Source organism: Ursus arctos, unplaced genomic scaffold (genome assembly GCF_023065955.2).
Source record: "Ursus arctos isolate Adak ecotype North America unplaced genomic scaffold, UrsArc2.0 scaffold_15, whole genome shotgun sequence".
NCBI lineage: Eukaryota > Metazoa > Chordata > Mammalia > Carnivora > Ursidae > Ursus > Ursus arctos.
This window is the reverse complement of record NW_026622819.1, coordinates 40464156-40488732: the sequence shown is the minus strand read 5'-3', so window position 1 is coordinate 40488732 and position 24577 is coordinate 40464156. Positions and strand designations below refer to the sequence as shown.

Here is a 24577-nt window from a genome sequence, read left to right as displayed (position 1 = left end):
GAAGTGTGACACCTCCAACTTTGTTCTTTTTTAAGATTGTTTTGTCCACTTGGAGTCTCTTGAAATTCCCTATGGATTTGAGGATCAGCTTCTCTGTTTCTGAGAAAATGGCACTGGGCTTTTAATAGGGCCTGCACGGAGTCTTCAGATCACTTTGGGGAGGATTGCCATCTTTACAATGTTAAATATTCCAATCCATGAACATGAGCTGTCTTTCCATTTATTTGTCTTCTTAATTTCTTTCAGCCATGTCTTGTGGTTTGCAGGGCATATATCTTGCATCTTTTTGGTTAAAGTTATTCCCAAGTATTTTTATTTATTTTGGTGTTATTGCAAATAAAATCGTTTTTTAAACTCCCTTTTTGGATTGTTCATGGTTACTATAGAAATACAATTGAGTTTTGTGTGGTGATCTTATACACCACAACTTTGGCTCTAATGGGCACCCCCCCTAGATTCTTTAGGATTTTTCTATACGTAGGATTATGTCATCTGTGAAGAGAGATAGTTTCACATCTTCCTTTTGAATTTGGAAACTTCTTTTTCTCTGTGATTGCTCTGCCTAGAACGTCTAGGACAGTGTTGAACAGAAGCAGTGAAGGTGGTATCCTTGTCTTCTTCCTGATTTAAGGGAAAACGCTTTCAATCTTTCACCATAGAGTTAGCTGTGAGTTTTTCATCTATGGGCTTTTGGTTTTTTTTTTTTTTAAGATTTTATTTATTTATTTGACAGAGAAACAGAGAGCACAGCAGGGAGAGCTGCAGGCAGAGAAACAGGGAGAAGCAGGCTCCCCGCTGAGCAGGGAGCCCGATGCGGGCTCGATCCCAGGACACTGGGATCATGACCCGAGCTGAAGGCAGACTCTTAACCAACTGAGCCACCCAGGTGCTCTTCATCTACGGTTTTAATCACGTTTAAAGATGTTGCCTTATATTCCTCGTTTGTTGGTTTCTTTTTTAAATCATAAATTTTGTCGAAGATTTTTTTCTGCATCATTTGGGATGATCACGTGGGCTTTTTTTTTTTTTTTCACTCTTATCAATGTAGTGTTTTAGACTGATTTTCACGTGTTGAACGGTCTTAGCATTTCTGGGATAAATCTCATTTGGCCGTGGTGTACAATCACTGTAATGTGCTATGGGATTTGGCTTGCTAGTATTTTGCCAAGGATGTTTGGGTCTATGTTCATCAGGAACATTGGTCTGTAGTTCTATTTTCTTGTGATGTCTTTGTCTGGTTTTAGTATCAAGGTAATGCTGTCTTCACAGAATGAGTTGAAAAATGTTCCTTTCTCTTTTTTTTCAAAGATTTTATTTATTTATTTGACAGAAAGAGACAGCCAGCGAGAGAGGGAACACAAGCAGGGGGAGTGGGAGAGGAAAAGCAGGCTCCTAGCGGAGAAGCCTGATGTGGGGCTCGATCCCAGAACGCTGGGATCACGCCCTAAGCTGAAGGCAGATGCTTAACGACTGAGCCACCCAGGCGCCCCATTCTCTTCTATTTTTTGAATGAGTTTGAGAAGAATTAGGGTTAATTCTTCAAGTATTTTGTAGAACTTACCAGTGAAGTCATCTGGTCGTGGGTTTTTCTTTGTTGGGAGGTTTTTGTTTATTGATTTAATCTCTTTACTAGTTATAAGTCTATTCAGATATTCTATTTCTTCTTGAGTCAGTTTTGATTGGTATTCATGGTTACCTGAGGTTCAAAACAATTTCCTGAAAAAAAATGTATATATAAAATAGATTACATATACGTGAGTACATGGAAAGACTAGTCATTTTCTTGGACCGATGTTATATTGGAATTTTTTTAGTTTCATGAAGTAACTTTACAACCATAGTATTTAGAAATAAGAAGGAAAATACTAGGGGACTCCATTAAAAGGGGTAAAAGCAATTGACTCCAGGGAAGGAAGGGGCAGAGGAATGCTATTGTTCTGAAGAAATATAGCAGCACAATTAGACTCTTTGTAAAAACAAACAAACAAACAAACAAACAAATAACTTAATTAACTGATGTAAAAAAAGTTCTGCAACCAGGCTGTCTAGATCCAAATCCCACCTCTGCCATTCAGTAGCCATGTAACTATGGGTAAGTTTAAGGTGTTTGAGCTCTCTGAGCCTCAGTTTTTCCATTTGCAAAATGGGAATGGCGATAGTACCCATTACATAAATGTTCTATGGGAACTGGAGGAAAGAGTGAATGGAAAGGGCTTAGCTGTGGAGGGTCCTGGAAATAGAAGCTTCTTGCTTCTATCCTCAGGCTCTCCCAGACCAACCTAACTTTCCTTTTGGCTAAGCCAGAGCTGCCTGGTCACCCTAGAGACTCCCCTATTTGTGCTACTGACTGACTGCTTGACTTTGGGCATGTCTCTTCTCCCAGGATCCTTTGAAGGTGGCTTCAGAAGGCCCCTAAACTTAGCCAGCTCCCCTAGGCTCAGGCTGGGCCTGTCCCAGACTCCAACCCCTCCCCCTGGGGGTCATGGCTTTGTTTTCTTCTAAAGACCCAAGATTTCCAAACTCTGTGGTTGCCTTGCCTAGCTAAAAGGGGAAGAAGGGGATCAGCCCAAGAAGGAGGAGGAGGAAGAGGAGAACAAGAGAAACAGCCAGTACAGCAGAGAGAACGTGTGCCCAGCGGTCCTGGTCCCTGTGGAGCTAGCAGCTGAGATCCCAGTGCCTTACCCACCTCTCAGCCCCGCATCAGCCTGCCGCCTCCCCCACTGAGGCCATGGGCCCAGGGGCTCTGCTGGTCCTGCTGGTGGCCACAACTTGGCATGGTAAGAGCAAAACCGGGGACTTTGCAGATTGGGGGGGGGGGGGATGAGTGACAAAGAAGGCCCCTGTGCAAGGACCCCGTAATGTCCTTCCCTCCCTGGGTGTCTCCGCTCTGGACCGCAGGTTTGCAGGGCCTGTCCCAGAGACAGGCTGCTTTGGAGAGGCAGTGGAGGGAAAAGAGGGTGTGGGTGGGGTGGAAGAAGCCCAGCCAGGGCTGCAGGTCTGTCCCAGCTCAGAAGCTGACTCACCATGTACCCTGAACAAGCCCCTGATGCCCCAGGGCTTCAGTGTCCACATCTATTCAATGGCAAGTGTGGGGGGCAGTGGTGAGCTGGACTGAAGAATGCATTTCAAACTCCGCTCTGCACACAGATTACCTGGGGATCTTGTTAGAGTGCACATTCTGACTCAGTAGGGCCCAGGTACAAAGTTCTGCATTTCTAACAAGCTCCTAGGAGAGGCCATTGCTGCTGGTCCAGACCTACAGCTAGTGGGGAGGCCCCAGAGAGCTCCCGATGGCTCTGCCAGCCCCGCCAGCCTGTGAGCCACAGAGAGCAGGCAGGATCCGACTTGGAAAGGCCGGAGGGGGCAGGGGTCATTCCTTGGGAGGCTCGGGTAAGGGGCTGGAGGGGAGGATAAGAGGTTAGCCTCTCTGGTGAGGTGAGGCTCAGGGGAGGTGAATTTGGGAGGAGAGCAGAGGAGGACTAGAGGAGGGCCTGGGGGGAGCACAGTGTGGGTCTCCCTGGGCAGAGTGCTCCCAGAGACAGGCTGCTGGGCCTCAGCACAGGGAGCTGTGAGGCAGACCCCGTCCCACCTCTAGCTCTGGTAGCAGCCGCACTGGTGCGGAGCTCCATCCCAGGCGGGTGCCTCACTGGAGGTGAGGGGCTGGCTGCTTGGCTTGTAGTTACAGTTGTATTTTATCACATGCTTATTTGGAGGGATCTTGGGCCAGGATGGGGGTGGGGTGGGAAGGAAGCCTCAACTCTGGCCTCCCCATAGTCCTGGGGCTGCAGCACCCTGGGGAGAGGTGCATCTGGTCCCCGATGAGGAGATGGCCCGCCAACATCTCTGGGCTTGAGTGTCTGTTCTTTGTTATTGAGATGTAATTTGCATAAAGTAGAAAGCACAGATTCTTAAGTACACAGTCTGATGAGGTTTGACAAATGCATATGCTTGTGTACCCACCACCCCAATGAAGATAGGAACTATTTCCCTCTCTCCAGAAAGTCCCATGGGTTTTATATCACTGCCCTGTCCTATCTTCCTGCCCAGTACCTGCCTGTGGGGCACTGTTGTGTTGGCGGGAGGGTTGTCCAGCACCTAGACCCGGAAGAAAGAAAAGATGGGAGGCATCAGCCTAGAAGCCTCAGATTTCAGCCCAACAGACCAGTGGTGAGAGAATGGGGGTGCAGGGGTGGCTGTGAGGGAGTCAAGGGCCAGGCTCCGAACACCCTAGAGATGGGCAGAGGCCCGCTAAGATCCTGGGCTGAGGACGGGGCTATGTCCCCAGGCCTTGGTGTGCAGTGTGGAGGGGGCACTGAGGGAGAGGAATGGAGGTTGGGCCACATCCCGGAGCTGAGATGAGAGACAGGCACAGACGGGGACCTTGGTCAGTGTCCGCTAAGCTCCAGCCCCCACCCCAAGGAGGACAGGCCTAAGCAGGCTTTCTCTTCCCCGCCAGCCAAACCAGCAGGGGGAAGTTAGGGGCAGAAGTTGAGGGTGTCAGCCTGGCCCTGCGTGAATATACGGGACAACAGGACAGGACAAAACAGGACACATTTCTCTGACCACATTTCCAGGAGGCCAAGACAGGGGCTAGAGGGACAGGGCAGGGGAGGGGCAGAAGAAGGCGCCACTGAGACCGGGTGGGTACAGAAGCGGAACACAGCGAGAATCACAGAATCCGAGACCTCGGAGGGTGCACAGACGGTGACCTTGAAAAGTTAAAAACTTCAGAGGCATCTGGGTGGCTCAGGCTGGTTAAGCATTTGACTCTCGATCTCAGCTCAGGTCTTAATCTCAAAGTTGCGAGTTCAAGCCCCATGTTGGGCTCCACGCTGGGCACGGACCCTACTTTAAAAAAAAAAAAAAAAAGTAAAAAAAAAAAAAAGTTAAAACCTTTAGATATTAGAGTGTCAGGACCAGAAGCGAGGGTTAGAAGTGTGGCAACCGAGGCAGTAGCCCAGGGCAAGGGCAGTGGACTGAGCCTGGGGCTGCTATTGCCTCGCTGAACCCTCCCAGGACCTCCCAGGTGGAAAGGGACTGTTTCCCCTGGAAGGAAGAGTAGCCTGAGGCTCAGAGAGGTTAAGCAACCTACCCAGCGTAAGGGAGGAGCAAGTGTCTGCCTGTGTGGCTGCGACCCCACAGTCCAAGCTCTTCCCCGCGGTCAAACCCCAGCGGGAGCCCCACATTGCTGCAGCTGAAAAGGACAGCACCAGCCCTGCTGGGATTTGCCGACAGCCTGCCAGAAATGACGCCCGCCCCTCTCCCTGGTGGTCACGTGGCCCAGGAGGGCTACGACCCCCCCAAGTGTTGGCTTGGCAGTATTCACCAGTTCCCTCAATTCTTTATGCTCGTCAGATCAGGCAGCAAGGCAAACCCCTCTAGACGGGCATAACATCAAAACATTAATGAAGCCATCCTGAAATAATTTGACAGAGACGATCTTTCCAATTCTGGAGTCTATGGTGGGGTGGAAAAACCCACTCCAGGAACTTTTGTGCAGGACAGTGGAGAACCCTGAATTCAGCCGATGCCCTGGGAGCAGCAGTGTCCAGGTCCCTGTCACCAGAGTAGAGCGGTCTGATTCATTAGGGGCACCCAGGTGGTCAGTGGCAGAGCCAGGCCCTGCAGCCCAGAATGTTCCAATGTGCAGCAGGTTGCACTCCTTCTCCTGGGGTCTCTCTGTGGGAGAGGGTCGGTAGCCAGGAGGGCCAGGAAACAGAAGTGAGAACATCCCTGGGAGAAAGGCTGCAGGCTGAGCGGAAACTGGGGGCCGGGCTGGACACCAGCAATGTGCTTCCGCCCACACGCGCTCGGGGGGCGCCTGGCTGCCCCTCCACGGCCTTGAATCAGCTCTCACTTCCCTCCTTTGCCCCTATTTTAGGCCTGGAAAAATGCTGACACTGCAGAGGCAACGGGCCTTCTTCCCGGAGGGCCTGATATGGGTTTCAAGTTCTCTTTTCTCCTTTAAGAAAATTTTCCTTAAAAGAGATTGGCTTCCTAGTAAACACAGTGGTGCTGGTGTGCTGGGCTAGACTGCTGACCAGCCCTTACTGAGTGTTTATTTGGTGACAGATAAGGTTCCAAAGGCTTTCCATGCCCTTAAACCTCCTGGCATCCCATTAAATGCATACACTTATTGCCCCCATTTTATAGGTGGGGCAACTGAGGCACAGAACCTCTGAACCATCCCACTGTGCTGCAGAGTAGATGTCCAGTGGTGGGAGAGGGCATGACACAAGATTCCCGGAACCTTTCTAACTCTGCTGGGCCAAGATCCTACGACCCTTCTCTTCTTTCCCCTACGAATCAAGTCGGAGGACTTTGCCACGAACGTTCCATTCATTTGTTTTTTCCGTTGCTCATTTGAGCCCCCTGCTTTGAGCCAGGTCCTGGGTTTGGCACTAGGGATACAGCCCATCTTGTACATGGGGCCGATAGGGTCCAACCGTGGGGAGAATGTTTCGGCCACAGCTGGGAAGACTGAGGTGGGAGGACCCCGCAGGACAGCAGCAGACTGGGCCCGAGAAAGCTCCCAGTGCCCATTACTCAGAGGAGGGAGCTGCTGGACATCAGTCCCTGGCTGAGCAGATTGGAGGTGGGGGGCTGAGCAAATGACAAAGAGGGCCAGAACTTTCTTGAGGCGATCCCCAGTCACAGCTGAACCCCAGCACCACACGTCTCCCGCCAGGAGGCTGGGATCATCAGACCAGGGAGGGTCTCCTCAGGGCTCACTTCTGTCCCCTATTTGCCCCCCCACACACCAGTTCAAGGAGTCCCAGTGATAGAGCCCAGTGGCCCTGAGCTGGTCGTGGAGCCAGGCACAATGGTGACCCTGCGATGTGTGGGCAACGGCAGCGTGGAATGGGACGGCCCCATCTTCCCCCATTGGAACCTAGACACTGAGGCCCCCAGCAGCATCCTGACCACGAATAACGCCACCTTCCTGCACACCGGGACCTATCGCTGCACCGAGCCTGGAAGCCCCCTGGGGGGCAGTGCCACCATCCACCTCTATGTCAAAGGTGAGGACTCCGGGCCCACCCCAAGAGGCCTGGCCCAACAGGCCCCACCAGGAATGGGCAAGAGGGCCAGGCCCTAATATCAACAACCATAATAAAGCAACTCCACATGGGCTGAGCACCTGCCCTTGACAAAGACAGGCGGCAGTGCTTCCAATTTACTGTAGTTCTCATAGTAACCCTGTGATGTAGGTTCCAGGATTATGTCCAATTTCCAGAGGCTCAGACGGGTTGAGTCATTTGCCCAAAGTCACACAGCACCCAGGAGGAGGGCTGAACCCGGCTCCAGCGCCCCCACTCGGAAGCATCCGCTGAGCTTCTCTGGTATTGCGTGACCTCAGGCAAACGATCAGCTTCTCCGAGCCTCCCTGTCGCCAGTGTCCAGGGACCGCTTGGCCTGGTGGAGGGAGGGCGGTTGTAACCCCGTACCCCCTCCACCCCAGACCCCGCTCGGCCTTGGAAGGTGATGGCCCAGGAAGTGACGGTGTTGGAGGGTCAGGACGCACTGCTGCCTTGCCTGCTCACCGACCCCGCGCTGGAGGCAGGCGTCTCGTTGATGCGGGTGCGGGGCCGGCCCGTCATGCGCCAAACCAACTATTCCTTCTCGCCCTGGTATGGCTTCACCATCCACAAGGCCCAGTTCACTGAGACCCACGGCTACCAATGCAGTGCTCGAGTGGGCGGCAGCATGGTAACCTCGACGAGCATCTGGCTTAAAGTGCAGAAAGGTGCGTGGGGCTGGGAGGGGCAGGCCAGGGCGGAGGGCAGGGGCATGTGAGAGCCAGCAGGCATGCGAGCCGAGGCCGGGCCTGGACCCATGGGGAGCAATGGGCTGTCCCTCTTCTTTCACGCCTTCCTTCCAATCGCACCATGGTCATCCACAGGGGCCTGAGGGGGCAAGACAAGCAAGGTGTGTCGGGCACAGAGGGACAGCCCAAGATTGTCTCAGCTCATGAGACATGCTATGCAAATCATTCCACAAGGGCATGGGGGGGGGCTCTCTGAGAGAGTGACATTTTATTCCAGCTGAACTAGGAATCATGGGAAGCAGGTGGCCATGCAAAACTCAGCAGGTGCAAAGTCATGAGGTGGGAACAGGGTCTGACTGTTTCAAGAACGGAAGGAGGGCCCCAAGCTGTCCCACACCGTCAGACATGGATTTCCACTCCATGCCGGCCCGGTGCTGGGTGCTGGGCACAAGCAGGAGGGGCAGTGAGCCAAGTGATGGAGAGGTGGGTGTAGGTGCACGTGACAGCTCTCACCATGGGGGTGACAATGGTGGTGAAGTCTCCCACCTGTCCCTCTTGCCCCAGCTAGGCTGGTGCACTGGATTCTGGTTTCTGGAAGGCCTGGTGTGAGTACGCAGGACCCCAGGCTTGACACTGGGCTTGAGACAGGAATCAGGTCCCTGCAGTGAGGGTCTGGGTCACAGCAGCATGGCCGGCAACAATGCCATGGGTTCTGAGGCCATGAGACCTGTTCAGGAAGTCGCAGGACCCCACCATGTGGGCAGAGGGGGCCATTAGGTCTCTTTCCCTGCACTCCATCTGGCAGAGCCCTGGGCCCTCTTTCTGCCAGAACCCCCTTGGTGACTTTGGATGAGTCCCTTAGTGTCTCTGGGCCCACTCACGATGTGGAAGGAAAAGCCCTCCAGGAGGGTGGGCAAGTGTGCAGTCTGCGTGGCGGGAAGGCCGGTGTGGCTACGGAGCGGGGCGCGAGCATGAGGCTGCAGGGGCTCGGGTGGTAGGTCAGTAACGGGCCGGGACTTGAATCCCAAGAGTGGTGGAAGCCACCAGATACCGTCCCAGGAGACGCAAGAGATCTACTCTACGTTCTTAAGAGCTCCCTCAGGCTGCTGCGAGGACTCTGCATTGTGCGGGGGCCAGAGGGGAAGCGGGGGCCTTCCAGGTGGCTGCTGCAGGCGCCCAGAGCTGAGAACAGGGTGAGACTGGGAAGAGGTGTGGGGATGAGGGGAAGTGGACTTCTCAAAGTCTGTTTCAAAGACAAGACATGCTGTCTGAGGCCTCCAAGCTGCCCCCCAGGATTTACGATGGAAGCTTGCTGGGGGTCCCAGCCTGTTTCTGGCCTGTGGCAGGGAGCAGAGTGACAGCTCCTGCCTGGGTGTTCATGGGTCGCTTCCCCTGGCCTCAGTCATCCCAGGGCCCCCGACCTTGATGCTGGAACCTGCAGAGCTGGTACGGATTCAGGGAGAGCCTGCCAAGATCGTGTGCTCAGCCAGCAACGTTGATGTTAACTTTGACGTCTTCCTCCAACATGGAGACACCAAGGTCAGTCCGTGGGGAGACAGCAGGGTGAAGGGTGCCCATCCTCCCAGCACATCAGGCCCTGCAGGGTAGAGCCCCAGTCCCGCTACCAGCTGGCTCTCTGGACTGAGGGCACAGCCCACGCCCTAAGATCTCACTGCCAGTCAATAGCTGATTCAGAACCAGGACTTGGGCTCAAGCCACTGATTCTTGTCGGGGGGAGGGAGATGGTACTCTACTCCCTTGACCCATGCCCTTTGCCCCAGCCTGTAGACAAGAGCCAGAGGTTAATTCACTTCTGACTGAGCAACGGGTTTCTTGGCCACCTTGAAGCCCAGGAATATAAAGGCCATTTCAGAAAGACTAGGAGAGAGGGAAGCAGAGGGAGTACTCCAAAAGAGAATGGCATTGGGCTGCTCCTAAGAGCTCCTTCCTGTCCCACTGTGCCTACCACGTGCCAGGTACAACTTTACCCCCATTTACATGCAATAGCTCATTGTTCTTCCCTGCAGCCCTAGGAGCATGGGTTGGTGTTAGTCCCATTTTACAGATGAAGACACTGAGGCTCAGAGTTCAGTCTCTTGCCCAAGGAAAGGCATATAGTAATCTTTAAAGCCTGACAATTTAAACCCAGAGTTTTCTAATCCCTAAACAACATTGGTATCCCATTTTCATACCTTCTGGCTACAGCTCACAATCCCTCAACAATCCGACTTCCAAGGTAACCAGTACCAAAAAGTCCTGACCCTCGAGCTCCATCATGTAGGCTTCCAAGATGCTGGCAACTACTCCTGTGTGGCCACCAATGTCCGAGGCATCAACTCCACCTCCATGCTCTTCCGGGTGGTAGGTGAGCACGAGGGTAATGGGGGAGGGTTGACAGGGATCCTGGGGCGAATTGGAAAGGAGGGAGCTGATGCGGACAATGAGGAGACGCTGTTAAGAACACCTGCACTAGCCTCCCCTTATCCTGGGCCAGGCCAGGGAGCCACGCCGCTGGGATCCTTCCCAGATCCTTCCCCTGAATCCCTCACTCCCTTCCTGGAGCTCCTACAGGGCCTTACTGCCTTTTGTTTCGTGATTGGCATCCCATAGCTCCCTACTAGACTGTTGTTCACTTCTTTATTCATCCCTTCGTGCCGGGAACACCATCACAGGGACACAGGAGCAGACAAGGCTCACCCGGGCAATCATGCAGGAAGCACAGAGTGTCCTGCAAACACCAAGAGGGTCCCTTGACCCTGGCTTGCACAAAGTGGCCTAAATTAGGCCCAAAAGAATGGAGGTAGGTTAGCGAGGCAGAAGAAGTAGGAAAGGAAGGGGGCAAGAGCACAGCATGTGGATGGCCCAAAGGGAAAGAGAGCAGAAAGCATCTGAGACGTGGGCAGAAGCTGGCAATGGCAGGGATGTGAGTGGTGGGGCATGTGGCCAGAGAGAAGCAGGGGTAGAGGCAGCAACCAGACAGTAAAACGGGCAGGTTTGCAGCCTATCCCGCTGGGAAGTCACTGAGAGTTGAAGAGGACAGTGACGGGATCAGACTGCGTGGAGGGGTACATCATGGCAGCACCCCAACCTGGCTCCGCCAATGACTCGCACGTTGCTTAACTGCAAGACGGGGATACTGACGGTACTAGCAGTTACGGTCTCATCGGTTTGTTGTGAGAATTAAGTGAACCTATCTATCTATCTCTCTACCGATCTAACTCTGGCACAGAGTACATGCTGCCTAAGTGTGCCCCGGAAATGTCATCTGAGAAGGCCAGTCCGATGCCCTGCGCAGTGGATGGGAGATCGGAGGCTGGACAAGCTAAGTGGGAGTTTCTCAAGGTCAAGACAGGCTGAGTGATTTCATTCTGGCCACGCCTCATGTGTTCGATGTTATGGGAGACAGAGGGGTGTCGGGGAGAGCACGCGTGACCATCACCACCCAGAGAGCAGCGGCGCTGCACAAGGCTTGCAGGCAACGTGAGCTCTGCCGTGGGCCCGTCCTGCGCCGGGAGCTGTGCAGGGTGAAGGAGGAGAAGAGCACATCGAATTGTTCCCCAGTCGTGGGTTCTGAGCCGGTGTGCTCCCTAGTGCACGGGTACAGCAGTCACTCAGTGTTTGTGTTCTGGAGGCCGAGGACGCGGCTGCAAACACGGAGGCCCCCGCCCGTGGGAAGCTTGTGCTCCAGCTGGGGAAAGACAAGCAATGGGCGACATAAATTCTGGAAACCAAATCAGTTCTGTAGGGCTTGCCATTTAAAATAGGGCATCCTCAAGGAAGATCCGAGCAATGGCTTGCAGCTGGCGAGGGGTATGCCTTGCAGGCGTGCGGCGGCACAGAGCTCCAGGCAGAGGGCAAGCGGCACGGCGCCTGCCACGCAAGGAACAAGTCAGCCGGTGTGGCCGGGGTGGCGCTCGGGTGGAAGAGTGGTACAGGCGAGGCCAGAGAGCTGAGGGGGAGAGGTGGCACATTCACAGGGCCCCGGAAGCCAATGTAAGCACTTGGGTCTTTTCCCCTTGAGAGAGATGGGGTGCCATTGGAGGTCTGAGTAAAGGAGGGTGACACCATCTGACGTGACTGTAATAAGATTTAACATGGCTTTCCGGGGCTTTGTGGAGGGTAGAAGCAGGGGAACAAGGTAGGGGGCTACTGTGATTGTCCAAGCTAGAGGTAACGGTGGCTTGATTAGGGTGGTGGTGGCGGAGGGGGTGAGAGGATGGATGGAGGATGGATAGACAGATAGATGGTTGAGACGGAGAGAGAGAAGAGGACAAAAGTCTTGTCCTAAAAGCTCACGGATTAGTTGGACAGAGAGGATGGCTCCCCGAAGGGAGAAGCAAATGCAGGGAGTAGTATAAATGTGGTGCCTAATGAATGCGTACTCTAGAAGGGCCATGGGAGTCCAGAGGAGGGAGAGCTCCCTGTGGCCTGGAGTGGTGGGTGGAAACCCCTGATAGGGATGAGCCGTGAAGGATGGGAAGGATCTAAATAGAAAAGTGGAAGAAGACAGGGCTCCGGGTGGAGGAAATGGCTTGAACAAAACCTCCAAGGTAGGAATGACTGTGGTGTGTTGGTATGTTGAGGGGATGTTAGCAGACCCAGATGGGTGGAGCAGGGAGTGTGTGTGTGCTTGTGTGTGTGCGTGCGTGTGTGCACACACGTGTAGGAAGAGGGGGCTGGCTAGAGGAGCATAAGGAGGAGACTTGATTGAGGAGACCCTTGAATGCCAATCTGATGGTGGAGGCAATAGGGAGCCAGAGGGCTTTGGAGCAGGTAGATCATAGGGTAAAAGAGGAAATTTTAGATTTCATAGAATTGAGTAAGGAGAGGAACGCTTAGAGATCGTATAGTCCAGGGCTTTTTGCAAAGTCTTGGGGATTGAAGATAGCATTTCAGGGGCTTCCGTGAGAGGCATGGAGAGGCTGAGTGAATGGGGGTTCTTGCCACAGCTCCTTCGCCTGAGACTCAACCAGAGCAATTTGATTATAATTCATGCAATATTTAATTAGAAGAAACTAGTCCGGACTTTTTCAGGCATAAGTGACAGAAATCAACTTGATCTGGCCTAATCACAAGAGGATCTTTATGGGCCTTATAGCTAAAAAGGCTCATGGATATGAGCATCAGGTAAATTGGAATTAGGCGTTCAGCTGATGTGGACGAGAGCCTGTTGCGTCTCTCCTCTCAGCTCTACATTTTTCTTGTGGACCCCTTGCGGCAGCAGGCTTGACAACCCCAGCAAAGTTAGGGCTTCTCCTTTCCCTGAGCTCCAACAAAAGTCATGGAAATAAGTGTCATAGACCCATGGGCTCATGTGCCTACCCCAAGGCACTCACTGGCCCAAAGGGGACATACTACTTTGGCTGGCCTGGGTCACATACACCCCTTAGAGCTCGATGTGAAAGTTTTGCTGCCTTAACTATTCCCAGGAGAAGAGGAAATGGGTGAAGGTGTCCAAAAAAACCAGCAGACTTTGATTTTTTTGCCACTGAAAATTTTTCAAAAAGTTATAACAACACAAATATATTCAATCTCTTTGTTATACAAATAAGGATACAGAGGTACCAAGGAGGATAGGAATTTGTCCAGGTTCTCCCAGGGACTCAGCAAAGAGTCTGGGCTTCTGCAGGGCAGTGGTGGGAAGGGAGGTGTCAGAGGGCGAGTCTTGGTTGGAGATGGGGGCTATACGCCTAGCACACAGCGGGCGCTCAGGAAGCCTCCAGCTGAATGGCTGAATCGGTGGGCAGATCACCAAATGAGCAAACAAACAGAGACATCTTCCCACTAATGCCAGATCTGTATGTGTTCTGCTTCCAGAAAGTGCCTACTTGAACCTGACCTCTGAGCAGAGCCTCCTTCAGGAGGTGACTGTGGGTGAGAAGGTCAATCTCCAAGTCAACGTCGAGGCCTACCCGGGCCTGCAAGGTTTGAACTGGACCTATCTGGGACCTTTCTCTGTCCACCAGCCCAAGCTCAATTTTGTCACGATGAAGGACACATACAGGTACAGCCTATCAGCTCCCATCTGGATAGCCCCCCAGGCAGAAGGGGAAGGCTTCAGCCAGGCAGGACCCTGACTGGGTCATGTCTCAACCTTGCGGGTGACCTGGGGCAAGTCCCTTTCCCTTTCTGGGTCTCACTTGCCCTGACTATAGAATCTCAATGTCACATCTCTGTTTGAGACTTGGATAAAATTGGCTCATCCCTCTGTCCCACATTCTTGGGAAACCCAATGCTCTCCTCAAGAGTTCTACCATTTCTTGGGACATGCATTCTCATGCTCACTCAGGAACTCTTAATCCCATTCAGTCTCTTCTTCCGTGGCCAGTCCAAATGTACAAGACCCGGCTCCATGATTTCTACTGCTAGATACACTCCTACTCACGATGGCACGGGGAATCTGCCACAACCCGGGTTTGGGGGGGTAGACAGAATTAACATCACACCATCACAGATACAGCAAAAGGTCTTTAAAGGCCTGTGGCCACTCACCCCTGAGAATTTCTCACTCCTTCTTCTCCACAGGCTCAAAATGCTTCTCATAAAGTGCCATCTGGCTCTATCTCCTCTTTCCTCCCTTCTCTCCACTTCCAGAATCTGGCTTATCCCACAGGCACAGCATGTTAAAGTCTATTTCCTGTCCCCTTACATCCTCAGGGTGTTACTTGCCCATGCAAGGTGGCCTCACAGGTAGCCTACCATATAAGACAGTCTCCTCCACAGAGGGATACTGGTACCATGTGTTAAAACAATAGCTTCCTTACCCCCTTGTGTGTGAACTAGAGCACGGCGCTCAAGGCCAGCAAGCGTGTGCTGCGTGTGCAACCCATTCCCCTCCCACACTCTTGACAGACACCTCTAACCCGCTGTGGAGCTCTTTCCCGCAGGGTCCGAATGCAGCCCAGGAGTCCTTCTTGACACAGTCTCCCAGCCAGTATTTTCATCATAACTGACTCGGGAGAGGAGGCGTGTTTGCCTTTATTTGGGGGATTTGCTAGATATTTGCTAGATAATCCCTTAGCCATCTTCCAACTCCAGAACTCTCCGGGGTTCTCTTCCTAGCTCCTGAAGCCCAGATCTCATGAATGCCTGGCCTCCAGCTTGCCAACTGTCAGAATCAAAACAAAATGTTCAACAGGACAAAAATGTTTCTTCGTCCTCATTTTTCTCCTCCCAGTTCCCTTCCCATCCATTCTGGTCAGGATTTCTAGCTTCCCCTTGTCTAAAGCAGAAGTTCTGAATCTGGAGTCTATAGACCCCTGGGAGGGGGTCGGTCCATGGACAGGTTTCAGGGGTCCATATGCAACTGTGACATTGCAGAAAGAAACCATGGAGATTCCCCAAAACACAGTAGTGTGGGGCCATTCGGCGCAGGGCAAATAAGCCTGAGCACCAAACAGCCACCAGACTGAGCTCATGTGATGGGTGTGTTCATAATGGCGACTTTGAGTCATGCAAACAAGTTACATTGTTTCCGCTTAAGAGGTAAATGTGCAGAGGGGTTCGTACGCCAAAAGTCCGGCTGGATGAGATGGCCCTTTGAATACCATGGGTATTAGTCCAGCATAACTTATAATTACATGCTATAATCTATTTTTAAAAAACTTATTATTACCTAAACAATACATGTCCATTATGGGCAAATGCTAAAATAGAGCTTAAGAAAAGAAAAAAACAAAAAATTACCTGGAATCAGCTGAGGATAATTTATGTTGTCCGCATTTGCTTCCGGGTCTTTTCTGTAACAAAGGACACCATTAAACTGAGTAGCTACCATGAGTCGGACTCTGTGTCAAGCACCCTGAATATATGCCCCTTTAATCTTCAGACCAAGGGTGTGAATTACTTACCATCCGTGTCACCCTCACAGAAAAGGAAGCAAAGGATCAGAGAGGTTAAGTACTTGTCTGAGATCACACAGCTGAGAAATCACAGTACGAGAACTTGAACCCTGGTTTCTGTAGCCCCATGGCTACATCCTGCCTCTCATCCCTCTCACAGTCCCTCCTGGCAGGGTTGGTGCATTAGGCACTGCGCTAGCCTGGGTGCTGGTGTGTGGAGCGGGGACTGCTTAGCCCAGTGACGATGGTGAAAGTAGGTACCTTCAGTGGGGGCCTGTGATGAGCCCTCCAGTGTCAGCACTTCACAGACATAATTTCTATTAAACCTCAGAACAAAACCACTTTACAAATGAGAGAAGCAGGGACGCCTGGGTGTCTCAGTCAGTTAAGCGTCTGCCGTCGGCTCAGGTCATGATCCCACGGTCCTGGGATCGAGTCCCACATCAGGCTCCCTGCTGAGCAGGGAGCCTGCTTCTCCCTCTGCCTGCCACCCCCCTGCTTGTGCGCGCACGCTCTCTCTCTCTGACAAATAAATAAATAAAATCTTAAAAACAAAAACAAATGAGAGAAGCAATTAAGGAAATTGGGTTGGTGGTTTCCCATGTCTTAATGGCACTCAGCCTGGGTCCCCGGCTCAGACAAGGCCTTAGCATCCTGGACACTTCACTAAAAATGAAACAAAGCCCTTCAGGAAGGTTGTCTGAGCCCGCTGTCTCGCAGGAGCCATACCGGGACAGGGCTTCACGCTAGACGGCTTGCCCCTCTCGTGCAGGTACACCTCTACCCTCTCCCTGCCTCGCCTGAAGCCCTCGGAGGCGGGTCGCTACTCCTTCCTGGCCAGAAACACCGGAGGCGAGAATTCTCTGACCTTTGAGCTCACACTGAGATGTGAGTGATGGGGCAGATGGGCCGTGGTGGTGGTGGGGTACAGGGGACTAAGGTCCCTGGGGCTGCCTGAGGCTCGCAGATGGGCAATGGAGGGAAAGCAGCTCAGTGCAGAGTGGTCAGACAGGAGACTTGGGGCTGATCCCTCCCTCTTCCACCCCGCTTTTTCTCCTCAGACCCCCCAGAGGTAAGGGTCACATGGACTGTCATCAATGGCTCCGATGCACTGCTCTGTGAAGCCTCGGGGTACCCCCAGCCCAATGTGACATGGCTGGAGTGCCGGAGCCACGTGGATAGGTAGGTGGCTCTGCTCGCCTTCTTCACCCCAAGCTGAGGGGCCAAGCCACGGGGCGTCCTGAAACTCGAAGCCACACTGTGCTCTTCCCAGGTGTGATGAGACCCAAGGGCTGGTCCTAGAGGACTCACACTCGGAGGTGCTGAGCCGGGAGCCCTTCCACAAGGTGATCGTCCACAGCCTGCTGGCCATGGGGACCTTGGAACACAATAGGACTTACGAGTGCCGGGCCCTCAACAGCGTGGGGAACAGCTCCCAGGCCTTCAGGCCCATCTCTATAGGTGAGCCTTCGCCCTTCCCGGGCCAGGGTGGTAGGTGGGCCCAGGAAACTGCCCCAGCCCTAGGGAGCCAGGGAGCCAGGGCCCAAGGGCCAAAGTGGAGCAGATCCCAGCCATACCAAGTTCCACCTCTCTGGGTCCAACCGCAGCCGCCTCCTGACCAAAGGCCTTCTGAAGAGGCCAGGTAGAGGAGGCTGGACCCCAGGGGACTAGAAGCAGGGAGGACAGGAGCAGAGGGAGAAAGCAGCCTGAAGCCTGGCCTCACCTGGCCCCTCTGCTCATTTTCCTGCATTTGAACTCCTCTGTGAACTCACAAGTATGTGTTTGGTATGAGCTGTGTGCCAGGCACTCTCTCAGGGCAGGAGAGCAGTGCATCCAAGGAGCTGAGAGCCTGGGGAGAGAGACAGGCCAACCGCACCGCAGGGCCAGCCCCGACAGCCTCCCCCATCCCTCTCAGACTCTCTTCCCTCCAGAGACACAGTGCTACCCATTCAGGACCACTGTCCCCGGGTGGGGCTGACGGCCAGCCCCAGGCACTGGCACGGGCTGCGTTGTTCAGAGGAGGGGTGCCTTTCCCTGTGTTGCACAAAGGCTCCCGTTGTCTGAGTGTGAGAGGCCCACAGCGCAGAGACCCACAGCACCCTCAGACTTCTGCCAACCAGGACTCAGCAGCACTGTGTGCCCGGCCCTGGCCAGACTCTCTGGGCAGACGGCACAGGTGGCTCAGAGGGGGCCCCCGCAGGTGCCTTGGAGCAGCTGCGACCAGGGCCAGACGCCACATGTGGCTGCCGGTGGCTGCTCTGTCTCGCTGCTGGGGGTCCGATATTAAAAACTCTAAACGATGTTTCACTGCGGGCTTACCCTGTGCCAGGCGCTGTGCTGAGCACCTTACAGTCACAATCTCAGTGCTCACACGACCCTAGGAGGTCAGCACTATTTTCCTCCCACTTGGGAGATGATGGACCGGAGGCTTAGGGAGAAGTCACAGGTTCGATGTCACACGACTCCTAAGTGGCAGAGGTGAGATTTGGCCTCAGACCCACACTGCTGATGTGGGCAAGATGGGGGACATTGTGTCCTCCAAACATATTGCAAGAAGTAAGGTTATTGATCTGGAGGAGGGGACCCAGGGGCCATAAGGCCAGCATTCAGACCCTCGGGAGGGCTGTGTGTTTCCAAGGGTGCTCGGGAAAGCAGCGGGGAGAGGCCAGGAGGGCAGATTTCAGTCTGACCTCTAGGTCTTTCTGTCTGAGCTGCCTGAAGGTGTAGGGGGTGAACGCCCATCCCTGGGGTGTGTGTGTGCATGTGTGCATGTGTTTGTGTGTGTGTGTACACCGACAAGCCACGGCTGGGCACCAGGCCAGCCTGCTGCAGACGCTCCTTACACTGGCAGGAGGGGGTACTGTGTGACCTGAGGGGCTCCCCAGCCACAGAGGCTGTGACACGGGCAGGGCTTGGGGCCGGGCATGAGCAGAACCAGAGGGGCTGTCCTCCCGGGCCCTGGCTGGGGGAGGGTCTCTAGGAAGACTCTGGGGCTCTGGGGGCTTCCGGGTGAGAAGACTCTTCGTTCAGCCAGCAGGCCCTGATCGAGCACCCACTGTGTTCCAGGCAGTGCAGTGGCCTATCTCAGGGGTGGCAGGCGGTCTCGGAGGCCCCCTCCGCCGGCTAACCCCTCTGCCCCGCCCCTTCCAGGAGCCCACACGCAGCTTCCTGACGAGCCACTCTTCACGCCCGTGCTGGTCACCTGCATGTCCATCATGGCCCTGTTGCTGCTGCTGCTGGGGCTGCTTTTCTACAAGTACAAGCAGGTGAGCCTGGGCAGGGCGGGCGCGAGGGCGTCCCGTCTCCTGAGTGCCAGACCCCAGGGCGGAGCCGCCAGGGGGTGAGGGTCCACCCTGCAGTCCCCGAGAACCTGCTTGTTCTGTCAGCCATTCAGCCACGAACTCTTTAGTGGGTGCCAACTGTATGCCAACGTGAGCAGCTGGGTTCTGAGTGAGCCAAAACTCAGAGCCTCTGTGGCTCTTCCCTCGTCCCCCCCTTTCTTTCCTCTTTCACTGTCCAGAGCGGGAGATGGTTGCAAGTCAAACAACCAGAAAAGTGAGGGGTGGATTAGAGAGTGAAAGATGCAATGGGGAGAGGAATGGGGTGTTCCAGGAGAGCAGGAACATGGGGTCCTGTCCCCGCCAGGGGATGCGGGCACATGGAGGGCATTGTACGGCCAGGACTGTGTCTCCCGTCAGGTGGTGGGTGGTCTAGTGGAGGAAGAAGGTTTGACCATCCTCGACCTCTCCACCAGTTATTATTCATCGAAGCTGCCATTGATGGCCTGTTGACATTTAGTGCACCGCCTGTCACTCTGAGTTCTCAGTCAGTGATGGCAACTTGAGGGGCATTTTCGTGAAGCCTGTTACTCCCATCCTCTTGCTGCATGCCCTCAACAATCACAGCATGTGGGTAGCATCGCTAACCCCATTTTACAGAGTTGGAAGCTGAGATTCTGAGAGGTGGAGGCAGCTGCCCTCGTCTACAGCTGGTCGGTGGCAGAGGCTGGGTTTTAAGAAGCCATGTTTTTAGCCATTATGTGAAACACTGAATCATCTTATCTCACCCTCTTGACAACCTGGAAGCAGGGACTGAAGGAGTCAGTATTTTACAGTAAGGAAACTGAGGGCTGGCAAGGGTGAGGAACCGGCCCAAGGGTCCCAGGTGCCTCCCACACGACAGCCTGAGGCCTCTGCCACCCTGCCTAGCTGCCTTCCTACACAAAAGATGGTGTCCATTGTCCCTGGCAGGGAAGGGAACCTGCTTGGAGAAGGTGGTAGGCATGGAGGGGACAGATCGTGGAGAATGGGGGTGCAGCAAGGGGAGACAAGACTCAGGGAAAGGATATCGCTGGGGGAGAGGGCAATGTGTACAAAGGGGAGGGTGGTGGGGGAGGAGACCGGGGCAAGTACCAGAAATATCAGTGCCGGGAAGAGGAGGCAGGTTGGGGGTCCAAGGAGTAGGTCCAAAGGAGCAATGTGATTTAGGGGTGAATAACCCACCTTGTGGGCCTCCTCTGTGCCTTCTCTTCTGCACCGCTGCCTTGGGGGTTTTAGTAACCAAAGAGGACCTAGACAGTGTGGATGGGATGTGGGGGCTCATGGGGGGGCTCTCATGCTCATGCCAGCACCCAGCATGAAGAGGCAGCTCTGAATGCAGCCTCTAAGAAACAAAGGTCAAGACATCAGGGATCTCAGTCCAGCTCTGAAACCGTTTTGCCATGGGACCTTGGCTGACTCACTGTCCACTCTGGGCCTCAGTTTCCCCACCTGTACCGTGGGACTGGTAACAGTCTTCCTTCTCTGACATTCCACAAGCCAACGGATAGTCTGGTTTAAGAGCCAGGGTTTGGGAGTTGGACAGATGTGGGTCTGGCCTCTGCCAATCTCCAGCTATTGTAACTCTGGGGAAGTTGGGGTGTCTCTGCCTCTGTTTCTCCATCTGTGAAGTGGGTTTAATAATAGTGGCCACCCCACCAGGCTGTTGTGAGGATTCAATGACGGAGCGCATGGCGGGGATTTAGCAGGGTGCTGGGCACAGACAGCGCTCAGACAGACGCAGCACGCCCTTGCCCCAGGAGGAAGCTGACTGGGGAACCTGAGTTAGCTCATGCGTCTTGGGACTGTAGGAGGGTCTGAGGTTGGGCATCTCCTTGACTGCACACCCACAGTGGTTGTCAGGCCTTGCTCACCCACCTCTGTGGACAGGCCTTAACTCACTCTTGTGAGTTCCTTCTCTGAGCAGCGCCGATTAGTACAGCTTCTTCCTTTTATGGAGCTGAAAACCGCCTCCCAGTGCCCCGCAGAGCCGCCACCTCAGCCCAGGACAGCTCTGCCGAGATTCCGGAGAAGGCCCAGTTCCCTCTCCAGCCCCTTCTACCTTCAGGTGCCCAGCCCCCTTGGCCAGTTTTGGTTTGGGACACCGTACCTTCTCTCCATGGGACCATTTTTGGAACATGTAGTCCCAGCCACCTTGTTTCCCACCCAGGACATGTAACTGTCCCTGGAATCCATTTAAGGGCAAGGGAAGGAGGGCATCCCATGGGACAAGACCTTGAGGGGTCAAGATGGTCATGCCCTTGCCTCTGGGCCCTCTGTCCAATTCCCCTCTGCTTTGCCCCACGGGGTTCTGAGCTTTGCCTCTGCACTGGGGACTCAGCCTGGCCCGTCCTTACTGCCTGGGCCTGGGGTGAGGGGTGGCTCTGGCGGGGGGAAGGGTTGGTTCTGCCTCAGGGCTGAGTCATCGCCTTTCTGGTCCCCAAAGAGACCACAAGGGGGGCTGAGGGGGGAGGAGAAAAGGGCAGGAGTCAGCAGTCTGGAAGGAGGAAGGACACAAGGAGGAAAGGATGAGGTAGGGAGGCACGAAAGCTGGGATTCTGGAGTCAGAACTGAGCTCTGGGGCCTGGAGGTTGACTGGGGCCAGGCAGGAGGGGCCCCAAGGATTCCAGCGGGAAGTGTTGAGGTCGCTATCTTCCTAAGACAGAGAACACCCAGCAGCCCAGAACCATCAGGCCTAGATGGGGAGGGTCACAGGACTGGCATGTCTCCCTGCCCATCCCAGTCTCCAAGGGGAATTGGGGGTGAACCTGGGCCTGGGCCTGTCGTAAGGAGTGAGATGACACATACTGAGTGTGCTGCCCGGTGCCCTGCTCACAGGGGGTGCTCAGGGAGCACTGCCTCCTATCCTGACAACTACTACCATTAGGAAACCCGGCCGAGGTGGCCCGTCCCAACTTCCCTGTAAGGGCTCTCCTTCAGAGGAGACCCCTCCACGTAGAAGCCCTGGGTAGCCAAGGTGGTACAGAAGCACCACTGCTGGCTGCCTTCCAGGAAGGGGTAGGGATGCTGGAGGTGCAGGGGGAGGCTGGGGAGAGCTGCGTCTTCCTCCAGGTAGAGTCTGGGATCCAGAGACCTGAGATCCAGCCAGATGACCTCTTCCTCCTTTGATCCCCCCTTCCCCCAATAGCCCCTGGCTGGGGGCGGGGCAGCGCTGGGGAGGGGGCTGACTCAGGCCCAGCTGCAGGGGCCAGAAGAAGGAGAAGTGGTGAGGAGAAAAACCAGCCTTGGCCACAGAAGGCTCTGGAGATGGAAGTGGCTGGGGGAGGTCAAAGACTCCCCGCCTGGCTTTCTGTCCGTGTTCAGGGTTGGGAAGGTGCCCACACGCGGGGCGTGAATCCTCTGTGACTCAGAAGGTTCCTCCTTTGGTCCCACTTCAGACTCTTCCTCCCGAGCCACAGCATGGCAGTTCTTGAGTTTACCTGCAGCCTCCCTCCCGAGGCAGAACCCGGAACTTCTTCCTTACGTCGAACCGCAGTCTCCTCTCCCAAACTACCATGGGGAAGTTCTTCCCTCCGGCTCCCTGGAGTCTTTTCTCTGAATCTGGTGCCACTTGCAGCCACAGGCCGCCTCCCTCCCCAACAGCCACTCACATATCCGATAGCTCCCCCAGGCTGGATGCCCGGAGAAGGAGCCCAGCTGCTAAGCACAGCCCAGCTGGTCCCTGTCCCCTAGGGCTGACCGGAAAGAGTGGGACTGCTGACCCAGGGCCTCAGTGTCCTCCACCACCCAGGCCCAGCTTCCACTTTCCACCTAAAGTCCGTCTTCCATCAGCACTTCTCTTGGGCACCCCCTGGCATGATGCCCCCCAAGCAGCTGCCACCCTGCACAGGAAGAAGCGAGGCGGCTGCTCTCCTGCTGCCTCTAGCTCTGCCCTCTCCCTCTCCTTCTCGTTTGACGACAGAAAGTCAGACGTGTCCCTCATCTGCATTACCCCCTCAAGGGCTTCTCAGTGCAGTTAGAGGGAATCCACTCACTCACCCCAGTGCTCAGACCTTCCTGTCTCTGGAACATCCCACCTCCTTCAAGCCCCACGGGCAGCTTCCGGTGCCTCAGACTCGCCAGGACTCAGCCCACCAGCGGGCCGCTGCATCCGCGCTTCCCTGAGCCTACAAAGAGCTTCCTCCAACATCATCTGGCCACTTCTTCTCACCTCCTCAGGGGCCTTCCCCGACTTACCCTCAGGTGTACCCGGCGCTCTCTGTCCCATCACCTTGCTTTATCTTCTTTACAGCCCTACAGGAAAATGTCTGACGTATGTACGTACTTGATGCAAATGCCTATCTTAGCCCCTTGCCTGGGGGCAGGGGGCTTTGTCTTCTTCAGTTCTGAATCAACGGTGTCTGGCACAAATAGGAATTCGGTGAAATATTTGTCTGGAAATATTATTTGGCCTTAAAAAAGAAAGAAATTCTGAGACACAAATGAACTTTGAAGACATTAGGCTGAGTTAAATCAGCCAGTCACAAAAGGACAAATGCTGCATGATTCCAATGAAATGAGATACCCAGAGTCGTCAGATTCGGGAGATAAGTGGCCAGGGGCTCAAGGGAGGTAGGAATGGGGAGTCGCTTAATGAGTATGGAGTTTCAGTTTTGCAAGACGAAAAGCATTCTGGAGACTGGTTGCACAAGAGTGTGAATGAACACTTTTGAATGGTATACTCAAAAATGGCTGAGATGGTAAATTTAATGTTGTATGTATCTTACCACAATTAAAAAGAAAACCAGACAGTATTTGGATGGGAGGACGGACAGATGGATAGACCTCAAGGTCCATCCCTCCCTCCTGGCTCAGGAATTACCAAGTTAACAGAGCTGTCAAGACTTTCAGAGGTGACCCTGTCCCCCGTCTTTCAATACACAGGTGGGGAAACCAAGGCTTGTGGAAGGGAAGGTCCCATGGTGAGGCCACGCCAGGCAAGGACAGCTCTCGGTGCCTTGGACATGGGACAACCTGGTCCCTCTCACCATAGACCACCCCTGCCTCCTCCTCCCATGCTTTGGGAATGCCCACACCCCTGCTCTCGGGGGTCGGGGATGAGACCCCAGATCTGCCCGCAGGTGGCTGACATAGGCTTCCCCCCTCTCCCTCTGCAGAAGCCCAAGTACCAGGTGCGCTGGAAGATCATTGAGAGCTACGAGGGCAACAGTTACACCTTCATTGACCCCACCCAGCTGCCCTACAATGAGAAGTGGGAGTTCCCCCGAAACAACCTGCAGTTTGGTGAGATGAGATCTTAGCACCTACCATGCCCCCCATCATGGGGTCAGCATGCACTGAAGGGAGCCTGTGGGGCCTTAGAGAAAGGGCTCTTTGTCGCCCAGGGGCCTAAGCAGACTGTGTGTGTGTGTGTGTGTGTTTGTGTGTGGCAGGGAAGACTCTCGGAGCTGGTGCTTTTGGGAAGGTGGTAGAAGCCACGGCCTTCGGTCTGGGCAAGGAAGATGCTGTCCTGAAGGTGGCCGTGAAGATGCTGAAGTGTGAGTGAGGGGAAGGGGCTGCGGGGATTTGCGGCGTGGGGAGGAGGTGGTGTTTGCTCGGGGAGGGCCTGCCCTGTCATCACGAGACACCACCCACATTTTTGGCCTAGCAGAGTCTGGGGGACAGGGCCTGGGATTGGGGGGCAAGGATTC

General features: G+C 54.4%; 1 protein-coding gene across 1 annotated transcript in view; it reads left to right on the top strand.

Annotated features, from left to right (window-relative positions):
• Positions 1-2528: 2528 nt before the first annotated feature.
• Positions 2529-24577, top strand: part of CSF1R (colony stimulating factor 1 receptor) — a 29608-nt gene continuing 7559 nt past the window's right edge. Inside the window, exons 1-12 of the mRNA XM_026510751.3 lie at positions 2529-2777; positions 6765-7022; positions 7463-7747; positions 9171-9307; positions 9974-10133; positions 13586-13772; positions 16382-16497; positions 16671-16791; positions 16883-17070; positions 18760-18875; positions 24044-24170; positions 24320-24424. Of these exons, the coding sequence (XP_026366536.2) occupies positions 2729-2777; positions 6765-7022; positions 7463-7747; positions 9171-9307; positions 9974-10133; positions 13586-13772; positions 16382-16497; positions 16671-16791; positions 16883-17070; positions 18760-18875; positions 24044-24170; positions 24320-24424 (1849 nt within the window). The 5' untranslated portion in view covers positions 2529-2728. The remainder of the gene's footprint in view (positions 2778-6764; positions 7023-7462; positions 7748-9170; positions 9308-9973; positions 10134-13585; positions 13773-16381; positions 16498-16670; positions 16792-16882; positions 17071-18759; positions 18876-24043; positions 24171-24319; positions 24425-24577) is intronic.